General features: G+C 52.4%; 1 protein-coding gene across 9 annotated transcripts in view; it reads left to right on the top strand.

The window, feature by feature from the left end:
* Positions 1 to 21,765, top strand: part of TNXB (tenascin XB) — a 58,204-nt gene that overhangs the window by 526 nt on the left and 35,913 nt on the right. For 8 of the 9 annotated variants that reach the window (XM_058733401.1, XM_058733394.1, XM_058733398.1 and 5 more), the window contains exons 2-8: positions 9,656 to 10,066; positions 10,430 to 12,268; positions 12,750 to 12,865; positions 17,384 to 17,540; positions 17,722 to 17,985; positions 18,827 to 19,576; positions 20,745 to 21,113. In XM_058733401.1, coding sequence (XP_058589384.1) covers positions 9,667 to 10,066; positions 10,430 to 12,268; positions 12,750 to 12,865; positions 17,384 to 17,540; positions 17,722 to 17,985; positions 18,827 to 19,576; positions 20,745 to 21,113 — 3,895 coding nt within the window. In that variant the 5' untranslated portion in view covers positions 9,656 to 9,666. The remainder of the gene's footprint in view (positions 1 to 9,655; positions 10,067 to 10,429; positions 12,269 to 12,749; positions 12,866 to 17,383; positions 17,541 to 17,721; positions 17,986 to 18,826; positions 19,577 to 20,744; positions 21,114 to 21,765) is intronic. The other variant, XM_058733399.1, reaches the window with a different exon arrangement.

Genomic DNA, 21,765 nt, shown 5'->3' with positions numbered 1-21,765 from the left:
CTGGAGGCTGAACCAGTGGCCAGCTGGATCTCAGGAGTAAAGTGCTGTGGTTGGAGCAGCCGAGGCTAGACCTCCGGGAAGGTGCCAGAGGGAGCCTCTCAGCATGTGGGTTATAGGATCTGGGAGGGAGGTCTGGGGGTCTTGAGCCTTTAAGAAACTCTGAAATGAAGCAAAGTCAGGATTCCCAGGTCTGGGAAGGGCACAGAGCTTGCGGAGAGGATCCTAAAACTTGTTCTTGGCTGAGAGCTCTGCACCCATGACTCACGGTTCAGCGGGGCCGGGCTGACTAAGAGATGCCTCCAGGGGCACAGGAGCTCCGTCTTCCTTCCGTCCCCCTTCCAGGCTCTCCTTGCTTCTGTCCGTCTAAACCTCCCCCTGCCCCCTACACGTGACACGCCCTGGGTGGGGCGGGCGGGCCCCTTATCTCGCCTGGAAAGAATTTAATGGCTTGGAAACAACTGGAAATGGAACCCGGAGGAACTACTGGGAAGCAAGTCGGAAACACCGCAGCTGCCGGCTGTCCGCTTCCAGTCCCCACCCGCTTCCCGCATCCCGCTCCCTCCTCTCTTTCTCTCCCCTGTCTCCACTCCCTTGGAGACACGGCACCTTAGTTCTTCAGACTTCCTTCCCCCTGAGTCCTGGTCACTCAGTGCAGGACCTGAACCCACCTTCCTGTCTCTCATTGCCCCCTGACTCTTTCCCACTGGGAGCCCAGAAATCCTCTTACTTTTTCCATTCCTCTGGCCCATAGCTCCCCAGAATAAAGGGCATCTGGATCCCCCCAAATTCCCCCTCCCTGGCACCTCCTTACCTTCTGGCTTCAACCCAATATCTGGAACCACCCACCCCCCATCTCCCTCCTTCCTCTCACACTCCTGGAATCCTTCTACTTTCATCACTCAGGTGGCATGAAGGGCAGAGGGAGGCAGGGGTGTGGGGCCCAAATAGCCCAACTCTGGAACATCCCTCATGGAAGCCGGCCCTTCTTCACACCTCTTGGGACCAACAGTCCCTGATGAGCAAAGTGTCAAAGTTGGCCACAACATGAATACCAGGCAAGCTGAGTCACAGCTTGGGAGGATGTCCCCATCTCTGCCAGCCCTCCAACTGTGAGGAGGATGCCGAAAGGGGGAAGCCATGTCCCCCCTCCCCACTGCAGAAAGGCGCCCCAGACACAGCAGTAGAGGGGGATGATGAGGGGGAAACACAAGAAACACCCAAGTTCTTTGCTTTCCTAGTGCTGAGAGAAGAGCAGAATTCTTCCCAGAGTTGGAGGTGGGGAGGTGGAGAGGTGGTGACAGGGCAGGAGTGGGGGTGGGGAAGGAGGCTCCAGGCTGTGAACTGGGGAGGCTACCCCTATCCTCTCAGGCCTGCCTTGCTACTTTCCAGCTTCTCTCCTTCCTGCAACAGGGAACCTGTCCCCCTCCCCCACCCCACCACCGAGTTGGGAAAGATGCAGGATCCAGTGGTGGGGAGGGGGACTGGACAACTGACAAAGGCCCCCAGGGGTGTGGGGCACCAGGTATCTGCTGCTTCCCTTTAGAGCAGGGCCTCCCATCTGGTTCCAACTATGTTCTTTGCCTCACACAGCTGCCCCCTGAGCCAGCGAGAAATCAGCTTTCTTAGGCATCACCCAATGAATACGTGTGGAGGAGCCGTGAAGAGGAGATTGTGCGCACACACACCTGTGCACACACTCACACATGCGTGCCTGCAAAGTTGCAGGTTTATTTGTGTATAAGTGTGTTCATACTTGTATTTGTGGATGAGTGCACACTCAGGTATATTTGGATGTGTACATGTGTTTATGTGTGCATGCACCCCTTGGTTTGCATGGCCTTAGACACAGAGTGACAGGATTTGAGGGTGGGTCAGAGCCCACCTTGTACCCAAGGCTACACTCCAAGCTGACAGAAGGGCCGAGGGGCCCAGGGAAGGGCAGCTGTCTGCAGGCCAGGCCTCTGCCTGGACCTTCTCCGGCACGGTGCCTCTTAGCGTGGAAATGCTCTTTCACTGTTGTCCAGCTTTCCTTCCGTCTCTCCTGGGCTGGTGGCGGGGAGCCCTGAAAACTCCCTTTTCTCAGACTCAAGAAGTTTATGGGTAGGAAGCCAGGAAATGTGTGTGTGTTGGTCACCGTCCCTTCCCTCCTCGCCGGTCAGCGTTTCCACACTCACCCCGCCCTCCTCTCTCCAGTCTCTGGTCCAGAAGAGCTGGGCGCCTGCCTACACCTCTCCTTAACCCTTCACCTGGACTGAACCCTCCGTGTCCCTTTGCCGCAGCCCCCTGCCCTGGCTCACCCTGAACACCTCTTTTCTTTCTGTGCGGCCCAATCCTTGCTTCAGTGGATTCCACAAACAGCTGGATACCAGCACCTAGATCAAGACACAGGATATTCTTGGCACCTCAGAATTTCCCCACTATGCCCTTCTGGTCGCTACTCCCCCAAGAGCACCACACCTCTGATCTGTAACACTACCGATTAACATTGTCCCTCCTCAGACTTCATATAAATACAATTTTACAGCATGTTCTCTCTTGTGTCTGGCTTCTTTTGCTCAACCGCATATTGGTGAGATCCATCCATGTTACTACATATAGTTGCAGTATGAATAAACCATGCTTTATTTATTCCATTCTACTGAGGTGAGATATTTGGGTAGTTCCCGGTTTGGGCTATTATGAGTAGTACTGCACTGATGGGTATATTCCTGGGGGTGGAATTGGCGGATCATAGGGTTCGCATAGAGCTCTGGTAGATTTCATAGATTCTGCAAAATGGTTTTCTAAAGTGCTTGTACTATCCAGCCCTGCCAGAATCCACACCTGGCCTCTCTAGCCAGTTTCTGCCTGTGCTGTGGTTTCTATCCAACTTCCTGTCCCAGACACTGTCCGTGGTCCTAGCCCTGACCTTGGTCCTGTTCTTGGTTCTAGCCCTGATGCTAGTCCTCAGCTTAAACTGAACTTTTCATTCACTCATATGGTCAATATTTATCGAGCACCTAATATGTCTAGATGCAAGGATACAACAGCCAAGAAAAAAATCAGGGCCATGCCTGCCCTCATGGACCTTATAATCTAGTAGGTAAGATTGAGTGTAGACAAAAAAGTATTAAAATAATCCCACCAATAAATATATGATTATAAATTGTTATACATGGTACAAATGGGAGTTACATGGTGCTTTGATGTGAGGGGGAACCTGACCTGGGCAGGAAAGGTTGCCTGAGGAAGCAACATGAAGTTGAGACATAAGGGATAAGAAGGCCACGAGGGAAGGGAAGAGGGTTTCACATATACAAAAGTCTGGGAAGAGGGTGAGGGATGTAAGGTCAGTGGGACTGGAAGGAAGAGAGGGAGGGAAGGGTTATGGGTGATGAGGTGGGAGAGGTCAACAGGGGCCAGATGAGGCAGGGCTGTTTGTCAGCCTTTGAAAGGAATTCAGAAGAGAGACACTGGAGAGTTTTTAGGGGGAGTGGGACATCCTAGTTGTCTTTGTGAGATTGTATGGGGTGACAAGGGAGCAGAGGGACCAGCTAGGAGGTGAATACAGTTGTCAAGCAAAGGGCAGGTGATGGCTTGAATTCTAACAATGTCAAGAGGGAGAGAAGTGAGCAAATTAAAGAGATGTTAATGAGAGGGACGCCTGGGTGGCACAGTCAGTTGAGCATCCGACTCTTGATTTTGGCTCAGGTCATGATCTCACCGTTCATTCATGAGTTTGAGCCCTGCATCAGGCTCTGAACTGACAGTGTGGAACCTGCTTGAGATTCTGTCTCTTTCTCGCTCTCTCCCTCCCCAGCTCTCTCTCTCTCTCTGTCTCTCTCTCAAAATAAACAAATAAGCATTAAAAAAAAGGGCAAATATGTCAACATATGGTGGTGTTGATGGGGGTTAGGTTTCTAGTTGTAAAACTGGATGGAAGGTGGCACTGTGAGTTGTGGTGGAGAACACAGTGGAGAAGGGATGGGGCACAGGAAGGGTGACCATAGTTCAGTTTTGGAGATGTTGAATATGAGGTGCTCAAGAAGAGATGCCAAGCAAGTAGGCAATTAGATATATTACTTGGAGTTAAGAGAAGAGGAATGGGCTAATTTATAAATTGGGGTATAATTTGGGAATTAAAATCATGGGTCTGGGTGAAAGTACTGGGTGAGTGACTAGAGAAGTAGATCTCCACTCTGGTTGCACATTACAATCACCTGGGGAGCTTTTAAAAAATACTGAATAGGGGCACCTGGGTGGCTCAGTTGGTTGAGTGTCTGACATCGGCTCAGGTCATGATCCTGTGGTTTGTGGGTTTGAGTCCCGCATTGGGCTCTGTGCTGACAGCTCGGAGCCTGGACTCTACTTTGGGTTCTCTCTCTCTCTCTCTCTCTCTCTCTCTCTCTCTCTCTCTCTCTCTGCCCCATCCCCTGTTTGCACTATGTCTCTCTTTTTCAAAACTAAACATTTAAAAAATTTTTAAATACTGAGTAAAATCAGTTTTTCAGTTACTCTAGGCACATTTCAAGTATTCAAGAGCCACATAGCTCTCCTGGCTACCATATTAACAGCACAGATACAGAATGTTTTAAAATGGAAGATGTGGTGAACTATGTCCAGTGATTTTTAAGACAGGTCAAGTAAGATGAAGACAAATGTTTCTCAGATTCTGTGACATTGAGATCTTTGGGAGATCTTAGGGAGGGCTGTTTGATAGGTTGAAAGGAGGTGGGGAAGCCAGAGGGGAGTGCAGAGGGGCATTCATGGGATTTGGAGAAATGGAAACAGCAAGTACAGGTAAATCTTCTTTCTTTAATTTTAATTTAATGTTTTATTTTTTTAAATCTACATCCAAATTAGTTAGCATATAGTGCAACGATTTCAGGAGTAGATTCCTTAGTGTCCCTTACCCATTTAGCCCATCCCCCTTCCCACAACCCCTCCAGTAACCCTCAGTTTGTTCTCCATATTTATGAGTCTCTTCTTTTTTTTTTTTTTTTTAAATTTTTTTTTCAACGTTTTTTATTTATTTTTGGGACAGAGAGAGACAGAACATGAACGGGGGAGGGGCAGAGAGAGAGGGAGACACAGAATCGGAAACAGGCTCCAGGCTCCGAGCTGTCAGCACAGAGCCCGACGCGGGGCTCGAACTCACGGACCGCGAGATCGTGACCTGGCTGAAGTCGGCCGCTTAACTGACTGCGCCACCCAGGCGCCCCTATGAGTCTCTTCTGTTTTGTCGCCCTCCCTGTTTTTATATTATTTTTGTTTCCCTTCCCTTCCGTTCATCTGTTTTGTCTCTTAAAGTCCTCATATCAGTGAAGTCATATGATTTTTGTCTTTCTCTGACTAATTTCACTTAGCATAATACCCTCCAGTTCCATCCACGTAGTTGCAAATGGCAAGATTTCATTCTTTTTGATTGCTGAGTAATACTCCATTGTGTGTGTGTGTGTGTGTATGTGTATATATATATATATATATATATATATATATATATATATATATACATATATATACCACATCTTCTTTATCCATTCACCCATCGATAGACATTTGGGCTCTTTCCATACTTTGGCTACTGTTGATAGTGCTGCTATAAACATGGGGGTGCATGTGTCCCTTTGAAACAGCACACCTGTATCCCTTGGATAAATGCCTAGTAGTGCAATTGCTGGGCCATAGGGTAGTTCTATTTTTTGCTTTTTGAGGAACCTCCAAACTGTTTTCCAGAGTGGCTACACCAGCTTGCATTCCTAGTACAGGTAAATCTTTTGACAACTGAGGCCATGAAGTTGGGGAGTGAAATATGTGCTGCCAGGAAGAAGTATGAGATTGAGGGAGATGAGATTGTTGTTGTTGTTGTTGTTGTTGTTTTAAGACATAACTTTCAGGGTCTCTTGGGTGGCTCAGTCAGTTGAATGTCTGACTCTTAATTTCTGCTCATGTCATTATCTCATGGCCATAAGTTTGAGCCCCGTGTCAGGTTCCACTCTGGGTGTGGAGCCAGTTTAGGATTCTCTCTCCCTATGCCCTTCTCCCACTCATTCTCTTTCTCTCTCTCTCTCTCAAAAAAAAAAAAGATATACCTTTCATATTGTGAAACACACAAATCTAAAGTGTATAGCTCAATTAATCTTTGAATATGTATACATCCGTTTAACCACCACCCAGATCAAAGTACAAAATATTTTCAGTAATCCTATCCTGTCTTCTAGTAAAGATTAACTCTGCCTGTTTTGGAACCTCATGTAAACAACATCATTTACAATGTTCTTTTTTTATGTCTGGTTTCTTCTGCCAGCTTTATGTGTGTGAAATTGTTTATGTTGTTACATGTAGCAGGAGGGTGTTTTCATCACTGTAATAGTCCATTGTATGATTGTGCCACAATTTGTTTATCCATTGTACTATTAATGGACACTTAAGTTGTTTCACTTGGCTAATATGAAAAAGTTTTCATGAACATTCTTGTACATGTCTTTTGGAGGATACATGCAGTCATTTCTGTTGGATATTTACCGAAGTGGAATTGCTGGGTTATAGGCTATGTGTCTTAGCAGATACTGCCTAACAGTTTTCCAAAGTGGTTGCACTAATTTTTGCTCCTGCTGGCAATAGATGAGAGTTCCATTTGCTTTACATTCTTGCCAATATCAAGCAACAACAAGCCCTTTAATTTAGCCATTCTGATGGCAAAATAATGGCAGCTCATTGTGGTTTTAATTTGCATTTCCCTGTTTGCTAGTTTTGTTATGCACATATATATGTTTATTTTCCATATGTTTATTGGCCCTTTGGATATATTCCTTTCTAGAGTATCTATTTAAGGCTTTTGTCAATTTGAAAGACTGGGTTGCCTGTCTTTTTGTTTGCTATTTTTTGTTTTGCAGATTTTTTTTGTATCTCAGATTTTAATCATCTCTCTCACTCTCGATCAATATCCATCTCTACCTCTCTCCCTCCCTCGCTACCTCTCCGCGTTTCTTGTGTATTTTATTTCAGTCTATGGCTTGTGTTCTTATTCTCTAAATGGTGTCCCTGGATGGCCAGAAGTGATCAACTTCATGAGTCCTAAGGTATCTGTCTCTTTTTTATGGTTAGGTTTTGTGTGAAATCTTTTATGGTTATATCTTGTGTGGTCAGGTTTTAAAAGATCTTTGCTTACTCTAAGCTTGTCAAAAATTTTCTCCTATTTTTCTTCTGTATGATACTGTTCTGAAAGGTATTGCTTTACCTTTCATAATTAGGTCCCTGAGATTCACTTCAAATTAATTTCTGTTGGTGGACATAAGGTAGAGACAGATTTTTTTTTTCCAGTTGGATCTTTTCTCATTTATCAGAAAGAGCGTCTGTTTTTAATCACAGTGTCACCTTTGTCAGGTGACCGACCACATGCATGTGGGTCTGTATCTGGACACTATTCTGTTCTATCCTTCCTTGCACATTTCTAATTGCAAGGTTTTTGATAATGTATGAACTGAGGAAGAAGGATTCTTTTATTTTTATTTTTTTACATGAAATTTATTGTCAGATTGGTTTCCATACAACACCCGGTGCTCATCCCAACAGGTGCCCTCCTCAATGCCCATCACCCACTTTCCCCTCCCTCCCACCCCCCATCAACCCTCAGTTTATTCTCAGTTTTTAAGAGTCTCTTATGGTTTGCCTCCCTCCCTCCCTAACTTTTTTTTTCTTCCCCTCCCCCATGGTCTTCTGTTAAGTTTCTCAGGATCCACAGAAGAGTGAAAACGTATGGTATCTGTCTTTCTCTGTATGACTTATTTCACTTAGCATCACACTCTCCAGTTCCATCCACGTTGCTACAAAAGGCCATATTTCATTCTTTCTCATTGCCATGTAGTATTCCATTGTGTATATAAACCACAATTTCTTTATCCATTCATCTGTTGATGGACATTTAGGCTCTTTCCATAATTTGGCTATTGTTGAAAGTGCTGCTATAAACATTGGGGTACAAGTGCCCTTATGCATCAGCACTCCTGTATCCCTTGGGTAAATTCCTAGCAGTGCTATTCCTGGGTCATAGGGTAGGTCTATTTTTAATTTTTTGAGGAACCTCCACACTGTTTTCCAGAGTGGCTGCACCCATTTGCATTCCCACCAACAGTGCAAGAGGGTTCCTGTTTCTCCACATCCTCGCCAGCATCTCCTGATTTGTTCATTTTAGCCACTCTGACTGGTGTGAGGTGGTATCTGAGTGTGGTTTTGATTTGTATTTCCCTGATGAGGAGCGATGTTGAGCATCTTTTCATGTGCCTGTTGACCATCTGGATGTCTTCTTTAGAGAAGTGTCTACTCATGTTTTCTGCCCATTTCTTCACTGGATTATTTGTTTTTCGGGTGTGGAGTTTGGTGAGTTCTTTATAGATTTTGGATACTAGCCCTTTGTTCAATATGTCATTTGCGAATATCTTTTCCCATTCCGTCGGTTGCCTTTTAGTTTTGTTGATTGTTTCCTTTGCAGTGCAGAAGCTTTTTATCTTCATGAGGTCCCAATCGTTCATTTTTGCTGTTAATTCCCTTGCCTTTGGAGATGTGTCAAGTAAGAAATTGCTGCAGCTGAGGTCAGAGAGGTTTTTCCTGCTTTCTCCACTAGGATTTTGATGGTTTCCTGTCTCACATTCAGGTAGAAGGATTCTTTTAAACAATGGGAGATATTTGAGCTCCTGTGAAAGTTAAATTTTTTTTTAATATTCATTTATTTTTGAGACAGAGAGAGAGGGAAAGAGAGAGACTGAGCGTGAGGGGAGGTGGAGGGAGAGAGAGGGAGACACAGAATCTGAAGCAGGCTCCAGACTCCCAGCTGTCAGAACAAAGGCCGATGCAGGGCTTGAACCCACAAACCGTGAGATCATGACCCGAGCTGAAGTCACCCAACCAACTAAGCCACCCAGGCGCCCCAAGCTCCTATGAAAGTTGATGGGAAGGATTTAGTGGAGAGTGAGGGATTGAATAAAAGGGAAAGAGAGGGTAATCTTCACCTAAGAAGAGAGTGGACGCTGAGAGCCAGATGCTTGTGGAAGGATTGGCCTCATACACTCATCTGCTGATCTGTTCGACATAAATGTGTTGGGTAGCCCATGGGTGTCAGGCACAGGTATACAGCAGTGCCAGGACAGACGAGGTCCCTGTTCTGATGGAGTTCCCACTTCAGTGGTGGGAGAAAGATAACAGGCAAGTACCTAAACGAACGGGTGATTCAGGCAGCAGTAAATGCCATGAAGAACATAGGCAGGATACTGTGATAGAGAGTAATGGAAAACATTCCTACTGGGCCGCAGGGAAGGTCTCTGGGATCAAAGACATGTGAGTTAAGATTTGAGCAAGAAGGAGCCAGTCTTGAAGAGCATCCCAGATGCAGAGAACGTACAGCTAAAAGGTCCTTGGGCTAATGTAAGCTTGTAGTATCTGTGGCACAAACAAAAGACCAGTGTGGATGGAACGGTAAAAAAAAAAAAAAAAAAAAAAGGATGCCCTCTGCCCAAGGAGGGTATCCCTTAGGTTGGGTTGAATGTGGAGTTTTACATGCATGTGAGTTGGGTAGATTGGTTGTGGGTGGTGGGACTGTGGATGTGTATATTGAGGGAGGTGGGGAGCCATCTTGTCTCCTTCTCTGAGAACTGCTCACATGTGTCCTCTCTCCTCACAGCCTCCTGAGTGATGCCAGCCCAATGGTTCCTAATCTCCGGACTGGCCTTCCTGGTACTGCTGGGCACAGTCAGAACAGGCCCTTTCTCTCCACGGTCCAATGTGACACTCCCAGCCCCACGCCCCCCTCCCCAGCCAGGAGGCCGCACAGTGGAGCCAATAGGGGGAAGCCCCTCTTCTCGGCTTTATGAGCACAATGTGGAAGGAGGGGAGAAGCAGGTGGTGTTTACCCACCGCATCAACCTGCCCCCTTCATCTGGCTGTGGTTGTCCCCCCGGCACGGAGCCCCCAGTCCCTGCTTCAGAGGTGCAGGCCCTGAAGGTCCGGTTAGAGATCCTGGAGGAGCTGGTGAAAGGCCTCAAGGAACAGTGCACTGGGACATGTTGTCCTGCCGCTGCTCAGGCTGGCACAGGTGAGCAGATGATCATGCGAGGGGGCACAAAAAAAGAGGAAGGTGGGCAAGTGTGGCATCACTAGTCCCTAAAGGACCTTGGTATGAATTAGAAAAAGGCATCCCATCTTCCCCCTTGGGGGTGATGAGTGCAGCTCGGGGCACAAGTCGGAGAGAGAAGCCACCAGGCTTGATGTCAGCACCTCCCTCTCCTGTCCCCAAGCATATGCTGGGGCCTCCAGAGCCCACATATATTGACTAGGAGTACCTGGACACAAAGATGACCTTATGAAACGAGCCTGGCCCTCCTGGCCAGGGGAGCACTGCATGGGCTCCATCTCTCTCCCCAGAGAGACTGAGGCCTGCCTCTCCCTCTTCCTCCAGGCCAGACAGACGTTCGTAGCCTCTGTAGTCTCCATGGCGTGTTTGACCTGAGCCGCTGTGCCTGCTCCTGTGAACCAGGCTGGGGTGGGCCCACCTGCTCAGACCCTACAGGCGCTGGGGTGTCCCCATCCTCCCCACCCTCAGGCTCCGGATCCTGCCCAGATGACTGCAACGATCAGGGTCGCTGTGTCCGCGGGCGCTGCGTGTGCTTCCCTGGCTACAGCGGCCCCAGCTGCGGCTGGCCCTCCTGTCCCGGGGACTGCAACGGCCGCGGGCGCTGTGTGCAGGGCGTGTGCGTGTGCCGGGCTGGCTTCTCTGGCAACGATTGCAGCCTGCGCTCGTGTCCCCGGGGCTGCAGCCAGAGGGGGCGCTGCGAGGACGGGCGCTGCGTGTGCGACCCCGGCTACACTGGCGACGACTGTGGGAAGAGGAGCTGCCCTAGAGGTTGCAGCCAGAGGGGGCGCTGCGAGAACGGACGCTGCGTGTGCGACCACGGCTACACCGGCGAGGACTGTGCGGTGAGGAGCTGCCCCCGGGGCTGCAGCCAGAGAGGTCGCTGCGAGGACGGGCGCTGCGTGTGCGACCCCGGCTACACCGGCGACGACTGCGGCTCGCGGAGCTGCCCGTGGGACTGTGGCGAGGGCGGGCGCTGCGTGGACGGCCGCTGTGTGTGCTGGCCTGGGTACGCGGGCGAGGACTGCGGCACCCGGACGTGCCCGCGAGACTGCCGGGGCCGCGGGCGCTGCGAGGACGGCGAATGCATCTGCGACGTAGGCTACAGCGGGGACGACTGCGGAGTGCGCAGCTGCCCGGGCGACTGCAACCAAAGGGGCCGCTGCGAGGACGGCCGCTGCGTGTGCTGGCCGGGGTACACGGGGCCTGACTGTGGCTCACGCGCCTGCCCCCGCGACTGTCGGGGCCGCGGGCGCTGCGAGAACGGCGTGTGCGTGTGCAACGCGGGCTACAGCGGCGAGGACTGCGGGGTGCGCAGCTGTCCCGGGGACTGTCGCGGCCGGGGCCGTTGCGAGAGTGGCCGCTGCGTGTGTTGGCCCGGGTATACAGGCCGAGACTGCGGCACGCGCGCCTGCCCCGGCGACTGTCGTGGGCGCGGCCGCTGCGTGGACGGCCGCTGCGTGTGCAACCCGGGCTTCGCGGGCGAGGACTGCGGGAGCCGTCGGTGCCCTGGGGACTGCCGCGGTCGCGGCCGCTGTGAGGACGGCGTGTGTGTGTGCAACGCGGGCTACGAGGGAGAGGACTGTGGCGTGCGCAGCTGCCCAGGAGGTTGCCACGGTCGCGGCCAGTGCCTGGACGGGCGCTGCGTGTGCGACGATGGCTACTCAGGCGAGGACTGCAGCGTAAGGCGGTGCCCGCGCGACTGCAGCCAGCACGGCCTGTGCCAGGACGGTGTGTGCACCTGTTGGGAGGGCTACGCAGGCGAGGACTGTGGCCTTCGTACCTGCCCTTCCAACTGCCACCAGCGCGGCCGCTGTGAGGACGGGCGCTGCGTGTGCGACTCGGGCTACACTGGGCCCTCCTGTGCCACCCGCACCTGCCCGGCAGACTGCCGGGGCCGTGGGCGCTGTGTGCAGGGAGCGTGCGTGTGCCACGTGGGCTATAGCGGGGAGGACTGTGGGCAGGAGGAGCCTCCCGCCAGCGCCTGCCCTGGGGGCTGTGGGCCCCGGGAACTGTGCCGTGCGGGCCAGTGTGTATGCGTCGAGGGCTTCCGAGGACCGGACTGTGCCATTCAGACGTGCCCCGGGGACTGCCGCGGCAGGGGAGAGTGTCATGAGGGCAGCTGCGTCTGTCAAGATGGCTATGCAGGGGAGGACTGCGGGGAAGGTGAGCAGGTAGCCTTCCCCAATAGGATGGGTCAGGAACTGGGGTCCAGAGCCCGTGGGAAGGCCTGAGCCTGAGGCCTAGGAACCCAGGGACTGGAGAAAGTGTGAAGGAGGTCAGTTATTGGGGTTTGGGTGGGGGGCAGTCATAGAAGACAGAGAGCCAGTGTCCACCAGGAGCAGCAGAACCATGGGGGCAGGGGGGTCCTGCAGGCAGGACCTGCTTTCAAATCTCTAATGGGCAGGTTGGAGCTCCTTTAGTTGCTTTTACAGAGATTCTGTGTTCCCGGATGGGGGGGGGGAGGTGAAGGAGACCCCAGGGCCTGTTGAGGCCTCTGCCAGCTTTGCCCCACCTCCAGAGAGGAGCAGGAACTGGGATCCATCTTTTGGTGTGACCCTGAGTGGGGGGGCGGTGTGTGATAGGGGTAGGGGGTGAGGGGCTGCCTTAGGCTAACCACCTTCCCGTATCTCATTCTCCTGGGCAGAGGTGCCAGCCATCGAGGGCATGAGGATGCACCTCTTGGAGGAGACGACGGTTCGGACAGAGTGGACCCGGGCTCCTGGCACTGTGGATGCCTATGAAATTCAGTTCATTCCCACGGTGAGAGCCCAGCTGCAGGAGGAGGTTGAGTGGGCAGGCCTCGGGGGAGGGAGTTCTCACCTCAAGCAGGAAGTTCTAGGTAGTGAGGTGGCTAGGTTCCTGAAGCTCCGATGGAAGGCCTTCTCGTCCTACCCCACACTGGGTCCAGAAGGCCTCTGCAGCATCAGTTCACTGCTGCTGGAATACCTCTGGTGACAGTGAGCTCAGTACTTCCAGAGGCTGTCCAGTCCATTGTTGGTCATTACTGGTAGTTCTTTCTGTTGTTGCTGAATCTAAATCTGCCCCATTCTGACATCCATCCATTGGCCCTAGTTGGGCCTCCACCAGCATCAGAATGTTGCCATTGCTTTCCCCACGTCCTCTACCACAGGCTTTCAGGTATTTGGAAACATCAGTGATCACCACACTCTTCATTCTCTCCAGGCCAGACCCACTGGTCTCTTCACCCCTTTTCCCTAAGGCTTTGTTTCCCGAATCCCACAATTCCTGGGTTCCCTCCTCTAGTGCCTCGTACTTTTTGCATTTGCCCCCAAAATGTGGGGGCAAGGAGGAGTCCAGTAGTCCTCCTGGCTAACTCTGGAGACACGGGCACTTTTTTTCAGAGTCGGTGTGTATTAACTTGCGGTCACAAAAACTGTCAGCTGTTTTCAATCAAAACTGTTTTTAAGTAACTTTTATTATAAAGGTCATGTAGGCTCAGTGTAGAAACTTTAGAAAATGTAGATAAACATGGAAAAAAAGAAAGAAGAAAAGAAAAAAAAGATAAAAAGATGACATTCAACTATATACACTTTCTCAGCCTAAATATAGGCCTCTGCATGTGGCTCTGTTCAGTGTTATCTTTTCTGGTTTGGGCCAAGCTGTCTAGGCTGTTGCAATAATTTGAGTCTGTGAACTGCTTCTCCCGCCTCCGTGTCATCAGTGCACTGCAAAGCATTCTTTCTCTGTCTCCTTCCAACTCGCTCTTAAAATATTTGGGGGCACCCTAAGGTCAAAGCCTCATGGCCTCTCATTAGAGACCTCCTTTTATGCAGATTGGGCTTTTATGATATGTTTGGCCTCCCAGCTCCAAATCATTTGACATCTCTACTGTCTAGCTCATGTTTTCCTGCATCTTCCCACAAATGCCATGGGTGAGTAGGCCATTTATCCTAATCTCTGCCTGGCCAGAACTCTGGAAGAATGAATAACTCCCAGGGCCTAAACCCTAGGAAGGGTCAAGGACAGAAGGGACAGTTCAGAGGTGCTGGCTGTCAACCCCACCCTAATTGACCTGATCATTCTTTTTTTTTTTTTTTTTTTTTTTTGGCAGGGGAGTGGGAGAGGCTGTTCATTCTAAGTCCTTTTGTTATAGCCACAAGACCAGACCCCTGCCATGCTCTGTCTCTCCTTACTGTCTGGTAGAAACAGAGGCAGAAATCCCAGCTTTGCAGTGCAACCAGTACGGCTTAGATTTTTTCTTCTGTGAAGTGTTTTTGTTGTTGTTTTTGGTTATAAAAATAATATAATCACAAGACAAGAATTTGGCAACTAGAGGAAAAAGCAAATAATTCTTGGCTGCTTCACACTAAAACAAGCACGGTTAACATTTTTAAGTGTTGCTCCCACTCTCTTCTGTGTGCATATTATTTACATAGCTCTGATCTTGAGAGGATAGGACTTTTAAAAGGAACAACTTTCTTAAGCAACTGCAGGGAAAGAAGAATTAAACACTTGAGATAGAAGGGACTTGCAGGAAAGCTTTGTCCTCTGCTCTTAGTAAATACAAACCCATCCTCGGGTGTTTTCAAGAAGTGTTTCCAAGAAGTTTCCCAGCCAAAGCTCTAGGCTTCCTCCCTCACCATGGGGCCAGGTGAGGTCGAGCTGGCCTGGGTCCGGCTCAACTCATCTCTGGGTATGAACCTCTGTCACATTCTGGGTTCCCTTTGAGCCCGGGTGTGGAAAATGCTCCTGTGAAGTTGGTCCCCAACACCTCTCTTGGACTCCACGTTAGCCTGTGCTACTGGCCTTCAGACTGCTTTCTAAGCTTTCTGTGGCTGGCCTCTGGAATCCTGCCTCTTGCCTTGGCCAGCGCTCTCTGCCCATTTCTGTTGGCACAGAGTATTGGTAGCTGGCTGTCCTCAGGCACTGCTATCTTCTTAGAAGCCTATCTCTACCTTATCCACTCCCTTTTCCAGAAGCACTCCATCGCAAAGCCCAGCCTCTGCTGTTGCTGGCAAAGGGACACACCTAGTCACTGGAATGGTTTTCAGAACGCGGAAGAAGAAACATTTCTCCTTCTCCATGCATACGTGGCATTGCTACTCTGACTCAGTGGTTCTCAAGGCATATTCCCGGGACCTGAAGCATTAGCATCACCCAGGAGGGAGCTTGTTACACATGCCAATGGGCAGACTCCAGCTCCAGAGCTACTGAATTAGGAGCTCTGGGCCTGGAGCCCAGTAACCTGCACTGTAACAAGCCCTCTGGGGGATTCTGATACACCCCAAGCCTGAGGGAGGACCACTAACTCAAGGAATGTTGCTATTTTGCAAAAGGCTGGTTCCTCTCTGAATGTGAGAGGAAGCATGAGGAAACTCAGGACGATGAGCCCTTGAAGAGGAGGGCCCAGCATTCTTGATTTGGCTGTATTCTGCAGCCTAGAAACTGGACTACGCCACGCTTTCATTGGGACACAAGACCTCATGGCCTTAGAAAAGTTTGTGTTTGAGGTCTGGTCTGAAAGGTGGAAGATGGTGGGGGAAACTCCAGCGCCTAAGCAGGGTGGCACCCCCACCTGGAACCATGAAGTTGGTATCAGAAATAAGGTTAGAAACTCGCCAAGGACAGTGAAGCAGCAAGGGACGCCAGCATCTGGTAGAGAGCCTGTCTCAGACCAGGCAAATGAGAGAGGTCGATTAGACTGACAGTGGCACTTTCAGGGGACGATTCCCAAATTGATCTTAGCAGGGACTAAGAGGTGTCTAAAAGGTTCACGTAGGCAGTCTGAAGGGAGAAGGTGGTCTGAAGAACAAGATGGCTTGTCTTGCTGGAAGGACCAGACATCATCAGGGAGCACCCAAGGGCCGTGTGTGTGTGTGTGTGTGTGTGTGTGTGTGTGTGTGTGTGTTGTTGGGTTGGGGGAATAAGGGGAGAAAGAAAGAGAGAGAGAAAGTTCTAGGAAGGATGAGGACTTCATGGGTCTTTAGGTGAAGCCCATCCAAAGGCCTCCTAGACTGGGGTATCCTAGGGCAGGGTGAGTAGGAGAGGAGCAGGGGTCCTGTGTGCCCGGAAAAATTTTCAACCAACAAAAGTCTGACAAAGCTTTCTTTCATCCTCAACCCAGAAATCTCTACGTGGCCTCTCATCTGGTTTTGTACTTTGCTATTTACTGTGTTGGTTTCCCCACAATTTTCTTGGTTTAGGAGAGTACCTTTTGAAATTTCCAATCCTACTTGGCTGGATGGAGGTGCCCTCATCATGGCCAACATAGCTAAGCAGAACAGAGCGTCCTTATTAGCTGTCCTAGCTAGACAGCCCAGTGAAATTCGGGGCAGTTAGACTGCTCACAGATGTCCATTCCTCCTGTTTCCCCAGTGGCTGGCACTCCAGGAGACCCTTCTGGAGCTGGTATATCTCCTGTGGGGTCACCACAGGTAATCATAATACCTTATGTGTGCACTTGGAGCAGTGGTTCACTCACAGGCCTGTATGCCACAGAGATCTGGGTAGAGATCTAATCAGCTTTAACATGAGCTGAGGACAGGGGACATGTCTTTCATCATGCCCAGCACGATGCCAGGCACAAAATTGGGGAACGTATGTAAAGAATTTAGGGCAGGTGGACTTTGTTTTTGAGTGGCCTCCAACCCTGCTCAGGAGACCAGAGAAGTGCCTAATGTGTCATGACAAGGGTCACACCCACAATACCCAGCCAGGGGTGGGTGTCTGTGGGGAGGCTGAGGCTGGGGCAAATGTTGGGCAAGATACTTAATCCTTTTGTACCTTGGTTTCTTCATCTGTCCAATGGGAATAACATGATCTACCTCATACGGTTCTTATGAGGATTAAGTGAGTTGATATATGCAAGTTGCCTTGAATAGCACCTGGTACGGGCTAAGCATTTTATATATTATTTTATTTTATTTTATTTTATTTTATTTTATTTTATTTTATTTCATTTCATTTCATTTCATTTTTTGAGAGAGAGAGAAAGGGTGCAAGTGAGCGAGGGTTAGAGAGAAAAAGAGAGAGAGAAGCAGGGCTTGAGCTCACCCAACGCGGGGCTCCATCTCATGAACCTGAGATCATGACCTGAGCTGAAGTCAGATACTTAATGACTGAGCCACCAGGTGCCCTGGGACTAAGCATTTTAGATGTGTTTGCTGCTACCACCACGCTCCCCAGCTGCACAGGACCAAGTTCTACACAATTCCGTGTTGACAGCAACTGGAGTTTGGAGAAAGAAGAGATAAGGAAGATTGGGCAGCAGGGGTGAGACCATCAGCCTTAAACCACCTGGTGCTCTCTTTCTTGCAGACAGAGGGGGTGAGCCCCCCATTCACAGCACGAGTACCCAGCTCTGCCTCAGCCTATGACCAGAGAGGACTGGCTCCTGGCCAGGAGTACCAGGTCACTGTCCGTGCCCTTCGAGGGACTAACTGGGGCCCTCCTGCTTCCAAGACCATCACCACCAGTGAGAGCTGGGGCTGAGGGAAGGGTCCTGGTTGGAGATTTGGATTTGAGAGGGGTGGCTGGGAATCTGCCCCCAGGAAAGCAGAAGGGAGGAACTGGATGGTGACAGAGCTCTTAGAGTGAAAGCTGGTGACTGAAGAACTAGACTCCCACCTGATCCCTCTTCTCTCTAACCTGGCTAGTGATCGACGGCCCCCAGGACCTCCGAGTGGTGGCTGTGACACCAACCACACTGGAGCTCAGCTGGCTGCGACCCCAGGCTGAGGTGGACCGATTCGTGGTGTCCTATGTCAGTGCCGGCAACCAGAGGGTGCGGCTGGAGGTACCCCCTGAGGCAGATGGAACACTGCTGACCGACCTGATGCCAGGCGTGGAATATGTAGTGACTGTCACTGCAGAGCGGGGCCGGGCAGTAAGCTACCCGGCTTCTGTCAGGGCCAACACAGGTATGCCTGGCCAGGGGTTAAGGAAGGACCCAGTTTCTTTGTGGAGCAGCCCCTTCTTTGGGAGCCCATATCTAGGGTTCACAGGCTCCTCTGAATGCACCTGGGCAGGGCAGGGGTAGTCACAAATCACCTGCTGGGGACTTGCTCTGTAACTGGGCCACGGGAAGACAAAGCCCTAGGGTGCTTGGAGGCCTGTAGGAAGGCTGCAGGTTGGAGTATGGGGGGAGGGAGGGGAGGAACCTGCCCCATGGAGAGAAGCAGTAAATAGAAGATGATGTCTGACTCACGCAGATGGGGTAGATTTTGCTTGAAATTTAGACGCAGGCCTGTGCTCACAGTTGGTGGTCAGACCTTGTAGGGATTGGAATTGGGCAGATCAGAGATCCGCATTCCTGTTGACTTTAGGATTGGGGCTGGGGGGAATTTGGTCTCAGAGCAGTAATTTTCCACTAATCCTCAAGGTCTCTTAACAGATGGATATTTAATTTCTTTTCCTGTGACAGAGGGACGCCCACCTCGCTGTAGCTCACATTCTCTCCTCCCACTCCCCTTTCTCTCCTTCAGACACAGGGCCCCACCTGCTGGCTTCTCTCTTCTTTCTAGGGCACCAACAATGGCGGGCTTGGAGGGCGAGCGGGGAGGGGCTCCTGGGACACTGACTCCTTTCTCTGGTTCTCTTTCCAGGTGGGGCTGGGGCACGAGCAAGAGGCCTCTGGCTCCGGTTGGGGGCGGGGCGGGGGGGAGGGAGTGCGGGGCTGCCGTGGGGAGGAGCGCAGGGGCGGTGGGGAGGGGGGGCTGCCACTGACCTGCTCTCCCCTTCCCCCTTTTTTGCCCCCGGCAGCACCCGGCCACTACAGTTACCCGGAGGTTCGCCCCCCAGCCCCGCCCCCCAAGCCCCGCCCCCGGCCTGCTCCGGCCCCGCGGCCCCCTCGGCCCTCACGTCCCGCTAGGCCCTCGCGGCCCGCGGAGGATGGGGAGGAGGAGCCTCGGCCTGGGCCTAGCCTGCCGCAGCCCCCCCGGCGGGCGTGGGGCAACCTGACCGCCGAGCTGGGCCGCTTCCGCGGCACCGTGCAAGACCTGGAGCGCCACCTGCGGGCTCATGGCTACCCAGTGCGGGCCAACCAGACCTACGCGTCGGTGGCGCGCCACATCCACGAATACTTGCAGCGGCGTCGGGCGGCCGCCGCCCCCGTCGGCTCCCCGGCCCCCCAGCCCCGTCGCCCCCGCCCCACCGCCAGCCCCGACCCCGGCACCTGGAAGCGGGACTCCAACCAGGGCATCTACGGCCTCTCGCCCGAAGGCGTCGATCGGGTGGCTGCGCCCCGCCACCCCAAGCCCGAGGTCCTGGGCAGTTCCGCGGACGGCGCACTACTCGTATCCCTTGACGGGCTTCGCGGCCACTTCGAGCGCGTGGTGCTGCGCTGGCGGCCCCAGCCGCCGGCAGAGGGCCCCGGCGGGGAGCTGACCGTGCCGGGCACCACGCGCACCGTCAGCCTACCCGACCTCAGGCCCGGCACCACCTACCACGTGGAGGTCCACGGGGTGCGGGCAGGGCAGACCTCCAAGTCCTACGCCTTCATCACCACCACAGGTAGCATGGGCTGGGGCCGCGGGACCACCCATTCCCTGCCCAGCCTCACCTGCCTTTGGAGTCTGCATCCAAGAGTTCCTCCCACTGCCTCACTGCTCAGACTGCCACCCCACCCCCACCCACCACACTCCTCGGCCTTCAAGCCCTTCCCGGTCCAGGCTCCAGGGGACTCCACAACAAAGCATGCCCTTCTGTGTTCCTAGAAGCCATCTCCACCCCAGGGCCCTCGGGCATACCCGGGGCCAGGGAGACCTGGTCTTTAAGGTTCCCCAGACACTTTGTCAGGATTGCCATCCTGGGCAAGGGAAGGGGTATTTAGGGGGATGGGAGGGTCTGCAAAAACTCACTGGAGCAGTTGGGGTGGTCACCGGAGTGAAACCAGCACTCCTCAACTCTGACTCACTGTAGTGAGGGTAGCAGAAGGCTGTGGTCAGCGGTTACTATTTTCCACAATTTGGCCTTGACCTCAAAGGGACACATGGGGACTGCGGCGTGGGAATGGCCTTGAAACCATCAGGCAGCTTGTGTCTGTGAGAGGTGAAACCACTGCTTCTTCAGCTGTCTTTCCAGACCTCCTGGCTCACTTCATGCTTGTCTCTTCCACAGGAACGATGCCGGCTCAGGGGAGGGGTGCTCTCTGGCTGCCCTGGGGAGGGTTGTGGACCTGTTCTTCCCCCCTAGGGCCCAGATGCCACCTGAGCTGGATGTACCCCCCATACACACCCTCTTTTCCCTCTCTCCTCACTACCCACTCTCTACTTGCATCCGCCTTCCTTAACACCACATCTCCTCCTTTCTTCCAGGCTTCTCACTGCAGCACTAATGGAAGCCACGACCACCACCCAGTAGGGAAGGGGATGTACTTAGGGAAGGACATGGAAATCTGTGGGGCTGGGGGTCATAGGAGCCTTGTGAGGGGAGGGATGGCCAGATTTAGTTCTTTTATTTATTGCCTGCAGGTTTGTCTGTTTAAGAAGGGGGTGGACAGGGGTGTTGGGAGGATGGGGCAGACCCTTGGAAGGATGAGGTGGTCCAGCGAGTGGACTCAGAAGCAGAAGAGGGAGGGTCTATAGGCTCTGAGAGGCTAGAAGGCAGAACCTGGGGGCTGGGATTTCCCTTCTTGCTCTCATTCTCGACTCTCTTGTTTTCTCTCCCTGCCCCTTCCCAGGGTCCTCTCCCTCAGGCCTCTTGGCGGCCACGGATGAGCCTCCTCCCTCAGGCCCTTCAACCACTCAAGGGGCCCGGGCCCCTGAACTACAGCAGCGCCCCCAGGAACTAGGAGAGTTGAGGGTGCTGGGCAAAGACAAGACGGGGCACCTCCGCGTCGCTTGGACTGCTCAGCCTGACACGTTTGCCCACTTCCAGCTGCGCCTCCGGGTACCCGAGGGGCCAGGGGCACATGAGGAACTACTGCCAGGGGACGTCCGCCAGGCTCTGGTGCCCTCACCACCTCCCGGCGTCCCCTATGAGCTGTCGCTTCGTGGGGTCCCCCCGGAGGGCGAGTCCTCTGCCCCTCTTATCTACCAAGGCATTATGGGTATATCCTAAACTCTGTTCAGATTAGTGTCCTGAGGGCGGGGGAGGGGCTGGGCCATCAGGGCTTCTGAGGTGGGAGAGGATTGAAGGGCAGTGCTGGTGTTTGGGTTGGAGTGGTAAAAGCAAACAAGAAGAGAAAAGGTTGGAGTTGAGGGTTCAGAGGAAAGAGGAATGGAGGGGGTCTTAGAACAATGACAAGGTGGGTAGGGAAGGGGAATAGCAGATGGGAGGAAGGTTAGAGGGTACGACAGGGAGTCAAGGAGAGAGGCTGTAGGCTTCTGGCTCTCCACCTGCAGCTTTCTTTGCCTGTTTCCTCCCCAATTCCTGGTCACCCCTCTGTCCCTCCCACCCCACAGATCTCTGTGGGTAGGTGTGGGAAGGCTTCTAGCCCTGAGGATACTGACCCTTAGCCCCCTCTTCCCCTTCTCTTCCCCACAGCCCCCGCCATCCCTTCACTGGGATGGTAGCCCACCACCCTGGGAGCCTGGCCTGCAGTGGACAGTGCTCCATGGTCCCATCAGCCAGTTTCTCCCGGGGATGGAAGTTCTTTAGCGTGGGGGACTCCACAGCCAGCAGGGCATCAGAGATGGGTGAGGTTTGTGGAAACAGTGAGGGATAGGGCCTGGGCTTCCCGACTCTCATGTTCCCTCCTG

The sequence above is a fragment of the Neofelis nebulosa genome, chromosome 6 (assembly GCF_028018385.1).
Source record: "Neofelis nebulosa isolate mNeoNeb1 chromosome 6, mNeoNeb1.pri, whole genome shotgun sequence".
NCBI classification, from domain to species: Eukaryota; Metazoa; Chordata; class Mammalia; order Carnivora; family Felidae; genus Neofelis; species Neofelis nebulosa.
This window is presented reverse-complemented; position numbering and strand designations above follow the sequence as displayed.